The 14957-nt window shown below is 50.9% G+C and overlaps 1 protein-coding gene across 1 annotated transcript; it reads left to right on the top strand.

Annotated features, from left to right (window-relative positions):
- Positions 1 to 4226: 4226 nt before the first annotated feature.
- SDS (serine dehydratase) lies at positions 4227 to 12422 on the top strand. Its single transcript, XM_019978022.2, has 8 exons — positions 4227 to 4385; positions 7791 to 7945; positions 8220 to 8259; positions 8462 to 8601; positions 8692 to 8783; positions 9562 to 9789; positions 10552 to 10676; positions 11772 to 12422. The coding sequence occupies exons 2-8, from the start codon at positions 7793 to 7795 to the stop codon at positions 11975 to 11977; spliced, it is 984 nt and encodes a 327-aa protein (XP_019833581.2). The 5' UTR covers positions 4227 to 4385; positions 7791 to 7792; the 3' UTR covers positions 11978 to 12422.
- The last annotated feature ends 2535 nt before the right edge of the window (positions 12423 to 14957 follow it).

The following is a 14957-nucleotide window of genomic DNA, read 5'->3' on the forward strand; positions in this document are numbered from 1 at the left end:
CTAACAAGATTACCGTGTGAGCAGGACTTGCAGTCCCTTAAGTCTCAAATGGTCTTCTAATCTTAATGAACTTTTCAGGTCTCTTTAACCTTGCTTCAGGTGATTTCTCAGCTACTCCTCTTTTGATTAGTAACTGTTCAAATTGCCCTTTGGAACTCAGGAAAGGTCATAATGGTGGAGTCTTGCCTACAAGAAATGGGGGACAGAAATGCCTCCATACCTGGGAACCCCACAGGGCCCTGCTACGTTCCAGGGTGATGTCAGTATTCTAAGCTGATACTCTGTAAATGGGTTAATTGTAGGCTTTGTGAATCAGATCTCAATAAAGTCACTTTTTTTTAAAAACTGCCCAGACAGGATGTCAACAACGACAGACATTTTGTCTTTTTCTTTCTTTTTGGTTCTTATATGGTTGATTTCTTTAATTTGGTGTTTTTCAGATCATAGCCATTATCCTTTCTTTTTTAAAAAAAAAAGTCTTTATTGATTTTGCTACTATATTGTTTCTGTTTTATGTTTTTGGCCACATTCCTGTGGGATCTTAGGTCCCCAGCCAGGGATTGAACCTGCACCCTCTGCACTGGAAGTCAGAGTCTTAACCACTGGAACGCCAGGGAAGTCCTGTGATTAGTATCTGTTGAAGCAAATGGAACAGCAGCAGCAGCACTAAGTCGTGTCTGACTCTTTTGCAACCCCATGGACTGTAGCCCTCCAGGCTCCCCCATCCCTGGGATTCTCCAGGCAAGAATACTGGAGTGGGTTGCTATTTCCTTCTCCAGGGCATCTTCCAGACCCAAGGATTGAATCTGTGTCACCTGCATTAGCAGGTAGATTCTTTACCACTGAGCCGCCTGGGAAGCTTTCCTTGAACAAAGGTAGCCTCAAAAACCTAAATCTGGGATATCTGATTGTGGCCAGATGCTCTCCCAACCCCCATCTCCAACCCATTCCCTCTCACCCCAGCTTTATGTCCATAAAGGACTCAGAATTCCTAAATTTGCCTTTGACAACTAAAAAATGTCATTTGTCTCCTGATTTTCCAAGAATGAAGTTGCTGCTGCTGCTAAGTTGCTTCAGTCGTGTCCGACTTTGTGCGACCCTATAGACGGCAGCCCACCAGGCTCCCCCGTCCCTGGGATTCTCCAGGCAAGAACACTGGAGTTGGTTGCCATTTCCTTCTCTAATGCATGAAAGTGAAAAGTGAAAATGAAGTCGCTCAGTCGTGTCCAACTCCTAGCAACTCCATGGACTGCAGGTTCCTCCATCCATGGGATTTTCCAGGCAGGAGTATTGGAGTGGGGTGCCATTGCCTTCTCTGATTGCTAGCAATCGCTGACTTTTGACACATCCTGCCCAAAAGGAAGTCAGGGCTGAGATCAGGAATGAGGCCCTCTGAGCTCTGGGGAAACCAGCAGAACAGGTCTTAGGACAGTTGGATATTTCCAGGAGAAGTTTTTAGGAACCCGATTTCTTGTATCTTCTCATATCTAGAAAGACACTAAAATCATTAATGGAGAATTCTGTTCCTGGTGACCAGCAGCAACCTTCTACCGAGAGGTATACCCCTTTCACCAAACTATACATATATACTGACCTTCCCACCCTCTTTGGAGCAGCTCCTCTGAGCTTTCTGGAAGGGTATCTGCCCGGCTATTGTCCTCAGTAAGTTCCCAAATAAAACTGAAACTCAAAGCTCTCAGCTCGTGCATTTTTATTTCAGTCGACACATTTCATCCTTGCCTCCTGGGAGATCTTGGGCAATTTTATTTCATCTCTGAGCCTGTTTCTTCACCTGTGACATGGGACTCAAAATGCCCACTCACCTGGTTGTCTCAGGGGTAAGTGAAGCCCCACATCACATAGGAAATACTTGACATGGAATCAGGCACAAGCAGATGCTCAGGTGAGATAAGAACCAGCTGTATACACTCGGGGGAGTGGGGCTACATGTGAGCTTCCTGATGCCCACTCCCTTCAGCTCCGCCAACCTGGATCCCCAGCACAAACCTGAGGATGTTCCACTACGGAGCGGGCTTGGAAGTACCTGTGGAAGGTCAGAGGGGGCCCGCAAGAGGGAACAGCCTGTCCCATGGAGACAAATGTACAGGCTATTTGTATTCTCTCTGCCTACTATGGGCTTCCCTGGTAGCTAAGCTGGTAAAGAATCCTCCTGTAATGCAGGAGACCCTGGTTTGATTCCTGGGTCAAGAAGATCCCCTGGAGAAGGGATAGGCTACCCACTGCGGTATTCTTGGGCTTCGCTGGTGGCTCAGACAGTAAAGAATCCACCCGCAATGCGTGAGATCTGGATTCGATACCTGGGTTGGGAAGATCCCCTGGAGGAGGGCATGGCAACCCACTCCAGTATTCTTGCCTGGCAAATCCCCATGGACAGAGGAGCCTGGCGGGCTGAAGTCCATGGGGTCGCAAAGAGCTGGACACCATTGAGTGACTAAGCACAGCACCCTGCCTTCTATATCATCCATATTCTTGTCCTGGCTAGCGGGACAGGAAACCTTTGCTGAAGGGGCCAGGAAGAAAGCCAACCGGATGCATGTGGGTGTGGCATTCATGCATGCGTGCCACATACAGACCCCTGCACACAGCCAGAGACAGACCGAGGCTTGGCACGGGGCAAGGAGGCAAAATCTTCCACTTCTGTGATGAAGATGATGGTAATGAAGGTAGTGATGGCTGCCAGCACTTACTGAACAGTCACCTGACACCAGGCCTGTTACATAAATATATTATGGTGTCATCTAATCTTAGAAGGGTGATATTAATATTATCCCCATTTTACAGATGAACAAACAGAGTCCCCAGGACACAACATGACTCGCCTAGGGCCACACATCTAGTAAAGGGCAGAGCCAGCAACCCTGACCCTTCTAGGTCTTACCAATATTGCTCCTTAGGACAAAGGAGTTATAAAGGATAACAGGGGATGGCAATTTTAAAAAATTGTGTTCAGCTTTTGTGATTAAGTAATACCAGTGGCTTATCACGTCCCTCTTTCTGTTGAATTTCACTTTGAAATTTTATATCCCCAATACTTACGACACTTCAGATTTTTCTGAGTTCTCTTTTTAATGCTTAAAAATATGCTGACACGGTTCTTCTCTGATGGTCCAGTGGTTAAGGCCCAGCACTGCCAAATCAGGGGGCATGGGTTCCATACCTGGTCGAGAAACTGAGATCCCACATGCCCTGCTGGGCAGCCAAAAGATTTTAAAAGACATGTACATTGGCATGATAGTTCCATTCTTAACCCATGACTTAGGCATGATATAGTTTAATGTCATTTGAATTTAAAGAGTATTAGCCAAGCATTTATGGGGAAATAAGTTCTGGTAAGCTGTTATGAAATTGATACTAAAAGCAGGCCATTCTGAAGGAGATCAGCCCTGGGATTTCTTTGGAAGGAGTGATGCTAAAGCTGAAACTCCAGTACTTTGGCCACCTCATGAGAAGAGTTGACTCATTGGAAAAGTGTCTGATGCTGGGAGGGATTGAGGGCAGGAGGAGAAGGGGACGACAGAGGATGAGATGGCTGGATGGCATCACTGACTTGATGGACGTGAGTCTGAGTGAACTGGGAGTTGGTGATGGACAGGGAGGCCTGGCGTGCTGTGATTCATGGGGTTGCAAAGAGTCGGACACGACTGAGCGACTGGACTGAACTGAACTGATATGGTTAAGAACCAGTCCTGTTGCATCATATGGGTGACTATTCTTTATTTTTCTTTCACTTTTCAGCACAAACATTTGAGTTTCTAAACTCAATAAATAAATAAAAGTTAAAACCTGTGTTCAGATTGCAGATTTGGGGGTCACCCTGCTGCGTTCAAGCGCTAGCTCATCCCTCTTACTGTATGCCCCAATTTCCTTTTCTGTAAGATGGGGATAATAATAGCATGCACTTCCTTCCCGATTTGATTCTTGCCCACTGAGCACCAAGCAAGTGCTAGCCAAGATACGTGTATTATTTCACACCCTTCTCTGGCAGCTTCCTAAAAGCTGTGGTGAAGTAGGTATTTGTTCTGAAATGAAGCTGAGGGTGGAGAAGGGGCGTGGCTAGTGGGACTGGGAGAAAAACCCAGCTACAGAGAGGGGCGTTGTTCGTTTCCGGGAAGCCCCTAGAGTCTAGAGCCAAGAGGCGGAGCCTGGCCGGGGTGTGGCCGGTCCTGGTGTCCCATTGGCTGCTCAGATGCTCCAGGGGGGAATAAAGCCCCGACCCGTTAACACCTGGGACAATTCTGAAGACACACTTACCCCTCCTACACTTCATGTCTGTGGACCGGCTATCCAGTGGGTCCATCTAGACCATCTCCAGTCTATTCCTCCTTTGCCTGAGGCTCAGACGCGCAGCTCTTCACCTTTCTCTGGTAAGCCACCCTATCCATCCACACCTCCATCCCCTGGACTGGAGTGTCTGCGTCCACCTTGGGTTTTCCCTGGGCAAGAGAGGGAGGACGAGTCAGTTGAGCGTAAAAACCCATGCTCTGAAGCCAGACTGGCTGGGTTCACTGCCAGGTTTGTGCCTCGGTTTCCTCATCTGTACGGTGGAGGTAATAATAACAGAATCTCCCTCTTAAGGTGGTTGTATTTAGTTTATGTGTAAGAGTAGTTAATTTTTTTAAGCATGTGGGATCTTAATTCCCCAACCAGTCCCACCCCACTCACCTCCCCCACCCCCCCACTTGCCTCTGCATTCGAAGCGGGGAGTCTTAACCACAATCCCAGTCCTAATAAAAGTTAATTTTTATTTATTTATTTGGCTGGTCGGGTCTCAGTGGCAGCACACAGGATCTTTGTGTCACGTGGGATCTCCCGGGGACTCTAGCCAGTTGTGGCATGCAGGGTCTCAGGTTCTCAGTCACCCAGAATCCATGCAGACAGACACCCTCCCTCCCCCCTGCTACTGTGTCCTGGAGAAAGCCTGGAGTCTGGGCCTAGGCTCCCTGGTTCAAATCTTACCTCTTCTCTTTGTAATCACATGGCAATTTCGTGGTTAGGACTCCATGCTCTCACTGCTGAGGGCACGGGTTCAATCCCTGGTTGGGGAGCTAAGATCACACAAGCCATGAGACACGGCCATAAAAAAAAAAAAAATCCCTTCTCCCCTAGTCACTCACTGTGTGATCTTGACAAGCCAATCCTGCAGTTTCTTTTTTTAAAAATTTTTAATTAGTTTGTTTTTGGCTACACTGGGTCTTCCTTGATGCACTCAGACTTTTTCTGTAGTTGTGGTGAATGGGGGCTACTCTCTAGCCACTGTGTGCGGGCTTCTCACTGCGGTGGCTTCTCTTGTTGCGGAGCACAGGCTCTAGGGCAGGCCGACTTCAGTAGTTGCAGCACTCGGGCTCAGTAGCTGTGGCAAAGGGGCTTAGTTGAGCCTCGGCACGTGGAATCTTCCCAGAGCAGGGATCGAGCCCATGCTAGGTGAATTCTTTCTGTCATGACGCTCAGGCTTGACTGGACTCAGCCAGGCAGTTCTCGCTTGGGTCTCTCTCAGGGGCTGCAGTCTGATAACAGTAGCTGGGCTAGTGTCTTCCCTAAGTCAGGCGCCATGTCTGCCCATCAGCTAGGATATCAGCTGGACATGTTCGGCGGGGCACCTCCTGCAGCCCCCAGCATGCCTCCTGGGCTTGCTCCCATCTTGGCAGCTGGGTTCATGCAGGGAGCTTCCCAGTTGCCTGGCAGCTCGGTCACCTTGTATGACCCAGCCTTGAGAGCCATGCTGGGCTACAGCCAGATGACACAGGGCTCCCAGTAGTGGACAATGTCCATCTCTTCCCGACTCCCTGTTCAGTGACATCCTGTTAGTAGCTTGAAATGTCACAGACGTGCAGACAATAGAAGTCAAGGTTACTTTCCCTTTGACGAGGCTATCATTAAACGTTCACCAGCACATCACTGCTTGGAAGAAGTCACATAGTGTTCTTTCCTCTGCAGTCACAGCCCCTCCCCCCATCCCTCCCCCCCAACCCCGACTCAGGGTTCAAGTGAAGGAAATGTAGACCTGACCCCACCTTCCACCTAGAAAAGCCTCAGTGTTGCATCATAAGTGGTGTCGGGGGAGGGGGTAGGAATTGCTCAGTGATCAATCTGGAAAACTCAATCAGAATCTGTTTCCTCAACAGGAGAACTGGACAATAACATTAGGCAATTATCCTGGACATTTCTTAGGGTTGGTAGAAGGATTAAGTGAGTTAATATCTGTAAAACTTAAGAAAATGCCTGGCACATGGTAATCACTTTTAATATGTATTTACTTGTGTGGCTGCCTCAAGTCGTACTTGCGGCATGCAGCATCTTTGTGTCACGCAGGATCTTTTCTTGCGCTTTGTGGTCTCTAGCTGTGGTGTGCCGGCTTATCAGCCCTGCGGTATGTGGGATCTTGGTTCCCCAACCAAGGATCGAACCCATATCCTCTTGCATTGCAAGACAGGTTCTTAACCACTGGAACACCAGGGAAGTCCTGGTAATCACTTTATAAGTGATTGTTAAAATAATATAATAGTTATTCCAAAAAAAAAAAAAAATAGTAAAAATACCCTTCCCTAATGGGTACAGAGCTTTCCAAAGGTTAGTTGTTTTTATTAAGTTTTTACTGGAATATAGTTGCTTTACAATGTTGTGTTGGTTTCTACCTTACAAGAACCTGAATCAGCTGTATGGATACATATATCCCCCTCTCTTGAACCTCCCTCCCATCCCCCTACCCCATCCCACCCTCCCAAGTCATCACAGAGCACTGGGCTGAGCTCCTGTGTTACAGAGCAGCTTCCCACCAGCGTCTATTTTGCACATGGTAATGTATATATGTCAACGCTACTCTCTCGATTCGTCCCACCCTCTCCTTCCCCTGCTGTCCACAAGTCTGCTCTCTGTGTCTGAGTCTCTATTCCTGCCCTGCAAATTGGTTCATCAGTACCATTTTTCTAGATTCCATATCTATGCATTGATATATGATATTCCTTTTTCTCTTTCTGACTTCCTTCACTCTCAGAGATTAGTTTTGAAAGATGTGTCATTTAAATATGTAATAAACATGCACACAGCAAAACATTGAAATGGTACAGAAGCAGGTGCTGTGAGCCAGTCCTCCCCAGGGGCCCCCTACCCTGATGGGTTTCTTGTGTGTTTTCTGAGATGTCTTATACACATGGATTGTGGGTGTGCACATGCATCCTTGCAGGTTTTGCACAAACTAGACCTGATACCCTGCCCCTGTTTTAGCCATAATCTTGCCGCTCATTCTGAGTCAATACCCACGAGTCTATTTCTACCTCATAATCTTCAAAAGCTGCAAGGTCTAGATGTTATTTCTTTTTCTTTTTTTGACCATGCCTCTCGGCTTGTGAGATCTTAGTTCCTCAACCAGGGATCTAACCCAGGCCCTCAACAGTGAGAGTGCAGAGTGCTAACCACTGGGGCTCCAGGGAATTCCCTGGATGTTATTTCTGATGGTAATAGCTTCCCAGCATAATGTATGTGTGTGTTGGGGTGGGCCGGAGGTGGGCAGGGGTAGGAGGAGAGAAGATGACCTCTGCCCATTTTACAGATAAGGCAGCTGAGGCCAAAGGGAGATTGCTTGTCCGATGTCAAGTTGGTGGCCGAGTTGAGATTTGAACTCAGGTCTCCAGGATGCTATAATCTGGGGCTTGTCTTCAGCTTCCTAGGAAGTTAGGGACAGGGTCCCTCCCAGCCCCACTGCCTACTGAGTAGCAGCAGCTGGCACCAGGGCCAACTCCCCTAATCCTTTGGGTTTCCTTCCTTTCTCCCAGCAATGATGTCAGGAAGACCCTTGCACATGGAAACTCCGGTCCGTGACAGCATGACTCTGTCTAAAGTGGCTGGCACCACGGTCTATCTCAAGCTAGACAGTGCCCAGCCCTCCGGCTCCTTCAAGATCCGGGGCATCGGACACCTCTGCAAAATGGTACAGCCTCATCCGGGCAGATCCCCTTTGTGGACAGGGCAGGGCCGCTGCCATGTGACATCCTAGGAGTTCCAGGCTGGGCCCTGCTGACTCCCCACAGGCACCCTCCGTTGGCACCTCCTCTGGTTAAGGGGCGTCAGTCTGGAGGGTCCCCTCGTGGACTGATGCCAGAGCCATCAGTGACCTTCCTCTCCTTCATCTTTCCCTGAACCAGTTAGTCTCTTTGGGGAGAAAAGATGTCAGGCCTGACCCTTTCCCTTCTCTGTCTCCGCAGTGGGCCGAGCGGGGCTGCGAGCATTTCGTCTGCTCCTCAGGTAAGTGGCCTGCACGCCTCATCCTGTCCTCTGCTGTGTGTCCTGGGGTCAGGGGCTCCACCTCTCTGAGCCCTGGTTTCCCCAGCAATGAGCCATTGCAAACATCTGCAGAAGTTCCAATTTAGAATACCAAAGGGTGGCCAGCCCTCATGCAGGGGGGGGTTCAACCCCACCAACACTGTCTACCCTCCACCCCTGGCAGCGGGCAATGCAGGCATGGCAGCCGCCTATGCTGCCAGGAAGCTGGGCATCCCCTCCACGATTGTCGTGCCCAGCACCACGCCTGCCCTCACCATCCAGCGGCTCAAGAATGAGGGCGCCACGGTCAAAGTGGTGGGTGAGGTGAGTACCAACCTGGAGCCGGGGCCACAGAGGGCACCGGGCCGAGTCCCCCGGCCCCTCATCCCTCTCGCTTTCTCTGTGATCTTGCAGACATTGGATGAGGCCATCAGAGTGGCCAAGGACCTGGAGAAAAACAACTCAGGCTGGGTCTATGTCCCCCCCTTTGATGACCCCCTCATCTGGTATGTGGAGGCCCCAGTCAACCGGGGTGGGTGGTGACCATGCGTCTACACCACTGAGTGGACAGCTGCCCCAGTACACGCCATCATGCACAGCAGCGTACACGTGTGTGCACAGCACACAGAAGCACACACACAGGCACGGCCGCTGGTGCCCACACCCACGTGCACCAGTGCCTGTTCTCCTGGACCATGGGCAGATGCTTGGGCTCAGATACACAGGGGTGTGTGTGTGTGTGTGTGTGACTGGGGCCCCCGGAGGCAGAACCTGAGACAAAGATCTCAGGGAAAGCAGCTGACTTGGGAGGTGACCTATTCAAGGACTGGGGAAGCGAGATGAGAAAGGAAGGGTACTGATGGACGGTAACCACTGTGGGCGGGTGGAGCTTAATCCCTCTGGGGCTCCTGGGAGCCAGCATGGACCATGACCAGGGTTGTCGAACCCGTGGAGAGGATGTTGGGCAAGGAGTGTCTATGCATCGATTCCTGTAATTCTTGATTCTTGTAATGGAGTGAGGGCTGCTCCTGGGGGTTTCGCTTCCTGGCACTGCCAGCCGCCACATTCACAGTGCTCCAGAGGCCACAGGAAGACAGGTGGAGATGCAGGTGTTGGCAGCTGGAAATAGGGTAGAGTCAGGTTTGAGGGGACCAGCTTCAAGGCCCATCAGCTGCCTGGGATGAGGGCAAACAGGGGGTAAGCGGCATCTTCAGGACCCCTGCCTGGTATCTCCAGGCAGCGCAGCCCTGACCTGCGCCCCCCTTCCCCACCCACCTCCTCCAGGGAAGGCCACTCTTCCATCGTGAAGGAGCTGAAGGAGACGATGACCGAAAAGCCAGGGGCCATCGTGCTGGCAGTAGGGGGCGGAGGCCTCTTGTGCGGAGTGGTTCAGGGGCTGGCAGAGGTGGGCTGGAGGGACGTGCCCGTCATCACCATGGAGACCATCGGAGCAGAGAGCTTCCACGCTTCCACCAAGGCCGGCAAGCTCGTCACCCTGCCCTGCATTACCAGGTAAGCAGCCAGGGAGGCTGTCGTTATATTCAGCGAGTGTTGGGGGAAGCTCCCCCCTCGGTGCTGGTGGCGAGGTAGATCCCTATGCCAGCCCCATTTGCAGGTGAGGAAACTGAGGCTTTGGTCACTTAGAGTCACACAACCAGTGAGTGGTATGGCTGTTAATGAACTCAAGTCCGTGCAACTCTGTACCATGAACATCACACTTCCTCGCGTGAAAAGGCTAACAATCCTTTATTGGGTTCCTCTGTGGTAGGGTTTAACACATCTCATTAATTTACCATTTATTGAGCCCCTAATATGTGCAAGGCACTGGTCAATCCTGGAGAGACAGTGGTGAATAAACACAGTGCCTGCTCCCAAGGGGTTCATATCCCAGCCCCAAACCTTTCCCACATGGTGTTTGACTAATATTAGGTTTAGCCCCATTATACGGGAGTCCAAAATAACAGTGGTTTAAACAAAATTGAACTTTATTTCCTCTCATATAAAAAAGTCTAGCTCCATGAAGCCAGGGGCCCAGGACCCTTGATTTTGTTCTCCATCATCCTCATCATATAGACTTATGGCCCAAGATAGCTGCTTAGGTGCTGGCTATCACATCCACACTCCATCTGGCAAGAAGTCAGGGCAGAAGCTGACTTTTCCTTTAAAGACACAGGTATGTCCACTTACCTCTTATTGGCCAGAAGGTAATCACATGGTCTGCCTCCCTCCTCTCTCCTGTCTCTTTCCCCTTTTCTCCATCTTTGTCCCTCCCAGTGTTGCCAAAGCCCTGGGCGTGACCACCGTGGCAGCGCAGGCTATGAAGGTTTATCGGGAACATCCCATTTTCTCTGAAGTTGTCTCGGACCAGGAAGCTGTGGCCGCTCTTGAGAAGTTTGTGGGTATGTATGTGCTAAGTCCTTTTGAGACCCAACCCTGCTGATTAAGGATTATGTGGCTGTCCGTTTGGCACACCAAGGGATGTCATTCGCAATTCTGTCTCCTGTCTGTCTGTGGAACTTCCCATTAATGAAAGTTACTGCAGGCCAGGGGTTAAAACAGGAAGACCAAGGGGACAAATGATAGAAGTCAAATAACGTAAGAGCAGGGGAGAATAACTGAGTATGTAAAATGTGGTTCTGAGCAATGTAGTCAGTTGAAAAAGGAAATTATGGGCCTCAGGGTTGGATTCAGAGGTGAGTCTGTGACTAGGTTGGACTCTTTAAAATATCCTTTTGATTCTCCTTTTACTCTTCCAGATAAGCTTTTTTATTTTTGCCACATAGCATGGGCTTCCCAGGTGGCTCAGTGGTAAAGAATCCACCTGCCAGTACGGGCGATGTGGGAGACTCGGGTTCAGTCCCTGGGTTGGGAAGATTCCCTGGAGAAGGGAATGGCTACCCACTCCAGTATTCTTGCCTGGAGACTCCCACAGGCAGAGGAGCCTGGAGGGCTACAGACCATCAGGCCGAAAAGAGTCAGTCAGAGACCATTTAGCAACTGATCAACGGCAGCAACGTGGGATCTCAGCTGCCCGACCAGGGGTCAAACCTGCACCTCGTGCCGACCAGGGGTCAAACCTGCACCGCGTGCCGGGAAGCACAGTCTTAGCTGGACCGCCGGGGAAGTCCCTCAGCTGGACTTCGACGGGGTTCATCCTGGAACAGGGATCTCACACACACACACACACACACACACACTCACTTATGCTGCCATTTAATTCTCCTGTACTGGGAGTTAGTTTGGCCAATCAGTGCCGGCACTCTTGCTCAGATGACGTTGACACAGTGCTCAGGAAATTACAAGCATAGCGGCGTTAGCGCTGATGTTGAAATTCAGCCCTGACTCAGGCCCTAGAAGGTCAATGGACGGTAATGATGGCAGGGTGGGGGTGGGGTGATCCAGGACCAGTCTGTGGCCGGGGCTGACAGCCCATGGCTTCGCCAGTGGCCCGGAGGTTTCCTGGCTCCACCCCCACCAACCCCTTCCTCTGGCAGATGATGAGAAGATCCTGGTGGAGCCTGCCTGTGGGGCCGCCCTGGCCGCCGTCTACAGCAACGTGATTCAGAAGCTGCAAGGAGAGGGGAAACTCCGCACCCCGCTGTCCTCCCTCGTGGTCATTGTCTGTGGGGGCAGCAACATCAGCCTGGCGCAGCTGGTGGAGCTCAAGAAGCAGCTGGGCATGGACGGGCTGTCCCAGTGAGGACCCCTCCCCCACCCGGATGAACCCTGGGAGGACCGGAGTTTTCTGCAGCACGACCCAGCGCCTCATTGTTAATAGTGTTCTGTGTCTGCTGGGAGCCCATGGCCCACACCAGTCAGTTAACCTGGTTTCTCCTGAGACCAGTGTGTGCAGCAGCCGGAAAGGCAGTAGCCAGCAAGGCTGTGAACTGAACTCTTTTGAGTGTTTGGTTTTTTCTCAGGAAGCCCAAAGCCTACCCTTACTCACTTTTCTTAAATCCATCCCCACCCCTACCCCTGGCCATGCCTTGTGGCTTGTGGGATCTTAGTTCCCTGACCAGGGATTGAACCTGCGCCCTCAGCAGTGACAGCATGAGTCCAAGCCACCAGACCACCGGGGAATTCCCTTTACTCTTCTATTGTGCAAACTTTCATTTTCATAAGAAGTGCTTTTTTATCGAAACAAAGCTCCTCTTTGAGTTCTTCTATGACTGTCTCCCTCCCTCCCTCCCTCCCATCCCCCACTCTCAACCTCCTGTCACCCCTGCTCTCAACCTCCTCCATGCCCCCCTGCCCCTGGGAACCCTGGGGCCCCACATGGAGGCCGGGACTCCAACTCCTGCTGGGCGTGTGTGCCAGGAGGGGGCATCTCTGCATGTCAGGGAGCCAGTGAGGGAGAGCCGTGCTGAACGAGAGGGGCTTGGGATGGGACACCAGCCTCCAGTAGAGACAGGACCAGCTGGGAAGGCAGAACCAGACGGGAAGGCAGCCTCCTTCTACTGGGAAGACCTTCCTGATAACAGAATAATTGTATCACAGAACCACTAGAAGTGGGGTAGTGAGCCCCTTGTTCCTGCATGCTAAGTCACTTCAATAGTGTCTGACTCTCTGCAACCCCATGGACTGTAGCCTGCCAGATTCCTGTGTCCATGGGATTTCGCAGGCAAGAATACCGGTGTGGGTTGCCTTGTCCTCCTCCAGGGGGTCGCCCAACCCAGGGATCAAACTTGTGTCTCTTGTGTCACCTGCATCGGCAGGCAGGTTCTTTATACCACTAGCACCACTTGGGAAGTCCCGGTGCGGGTGGGTGTGAACCGATGATGGACACTCAGCTCTGCTCTACGTCAAGCCAGTCCTCTCAAACACAAAACCCTGTCTGCAAGGACAGCACATACTGAAGCCAGCCTATAAACCAGACAGAAGAGGAACCGCCGGGGCTGCCTCGGTCCTGCAGGGAGCACCCCCAACACCCCTGCACCACCTATAGCAGCCCCTGGGACACTTGGAGCCCCAAGTTTGAGAACCACTCTAACCCCTCGGGGTACACACAGATCCACATGGGCTTGCAGAGGGGAAGCCTCCACCCCCACCTTGACAAAGAGCAGGTACGGTGGGATTTCAGGGAAAACCCGCCCTACTGACATGGCTACAGGCTGATTTCCAGCCAGGAGAGACAGCACATGTACCTGAAATCAGGAGACAGGGGAAGGATGCGGGGGAAGGGATTGTTAGGGAATTTGTGGGGCATGGACATGCACACACTGCTATATTTAAAATGGATAACCAACAAGGACCTACTGTGCAGCACAGGGAACTCTGCTCAATGTTATGCGGCAGCCTGGATGGGAGGGGAGTTTGGGGGAGAATGGATACACGTGTATGGCTGAGTCCCTCCAATGCCCACCAGAAACTGTCACAGCACTGTTTGTTAATCAGCAATACCCCAATACAAAATTAAAAGTATTAAAAAAAAAAATCCAGGAGACAAGAGTCAGCAAAGGGCAGGCAGGGATGGGGAATTACCAGCTGACTGGCCCCAGAATTTTTCCCGGAGGGATAGAGTCTAAAATATCAGTCAGTTCAGAGAAACCTGCCCAGAACAGGAGTCTTTCCAGCTTCTACCTATATGTGGAACTTTAAAAAGTTGAATTCCCTGGTGGTCCAGTGGTTAGGACTCCACGTGCTTCCAATACAGGGGGCATATTTTCTATCCCTGTTTGGGGAACTAAGATCTCGCAAGCTGCGAGTGCAAGCAATGTGCCCCCGAAAAAAATTACACATATACATATATACAGCAAACCCACTCCCACCCCTCAACTGTGCTTTGGTTTTTCCAGAGCATTTACCAACATCATACACACTATGTTTATTTATCTACCTCCTCAATGTAAACATCATGGGGTTTTTGTTTTTTTTTTTGGTACCTGTTATGAGGTATCTCCAGGACCTTGTAACAGTGCCTGGCATGTTTTGAATATCTGATAAATTCTTGCTAATGAATGAATGTTGAGTGTGTAAGGCCCCACGTGGGCAATGTCATAGCCACCATTGCAGTGAATCTCACCCTCCTCCAAGCGTGCGCACGCGCACACACACACACGCAGAGAAATGCTGCTTACGTCATTACCTATTTTAACAGTTGAGGTAATGCAGGCACAGAGAAGTACCGTAACTAGTAAGAGCTGGAGACAGGATTCGAACCCAGGCCTCTGACTCCAGGGCTATGTGCTTTCCTCTCCCCAAGCATGGCACGAGTCTTGTCTCCAGTGGAGGCTCTGGGTAAGATCGGATGGGGAGGGACTCTGTTGCATTGATCTGTCTTCCCCCACCGCCACCCCTGGTAGGACTTGGGAAGGTGAGGGTAGGACTTGGTGGTTAACAGAGCCCTACAATAGGACCCAGAACAAAGTAGGTGTTCAATAAGCACATGGCTAGATGGATGGACAGATATGGGTGGATGGATGCATGGGTAGATGGGAGTGATAGCTGGATGATAGATGGATATGTGGATGAATGGATAAATGGAAGACGGACGGACAAACGGATGGATGACCATGCAGACGGACGAGGGGTGGGTGGGTTGGCAGTTGCGTGTCTGTATAGACGCTCAGACAGAAGGATGAACAGGAGGGTGCACGGGTGAACGGTCGGAACTCAAACCTGAGAAGAGAAAGGACGCCGCCCCGCCGTCCCCGCCGCCCCAAGAAGCACAGCACAGGGGC

The sequence above is a fragment of the Bos indicus genome, chromosome 17, assembly GCF_029378745.1.
Source record: "Bos indicus isolate NIAB-ARS_2022 breed Sahiwal x Tharparkar chromosome 17, NIAB-ARS_B.indTharparkar_mat_pri_1.0, whole genome shotgun sequence".
In the NCBI taxonomy this organism is placed as follows: domain Eukaryota; kingdom Metazoa; phylum Chordata; class Mammalia; order Artiodactyla; family Bovidae; genus Bos; species Bos indicus.

Coding starts and splice junctions, on each gene's coding strand:
- SDS (XM_019978022.2), top strand. CDS start 7,793: ATGATGTCAGGAAGACCCTTGCACATGGAAACTCCGGTCCGTGACAGC. Junction 8,784..9,561: donor TTTGATGACCCCCTCATCTG/GTATGTGGAGGC, acceptor CACCTCCTCCAG/GGAAGGCCACTCTTCCATCG. Junction 9,790..10,551: donor ACCCTGCCCTGCATTACCAG/GTAAGCAGCCAG, acceptor TGTCCCTCCCAG/TGTTGCCAAAGCCCTGGGCG.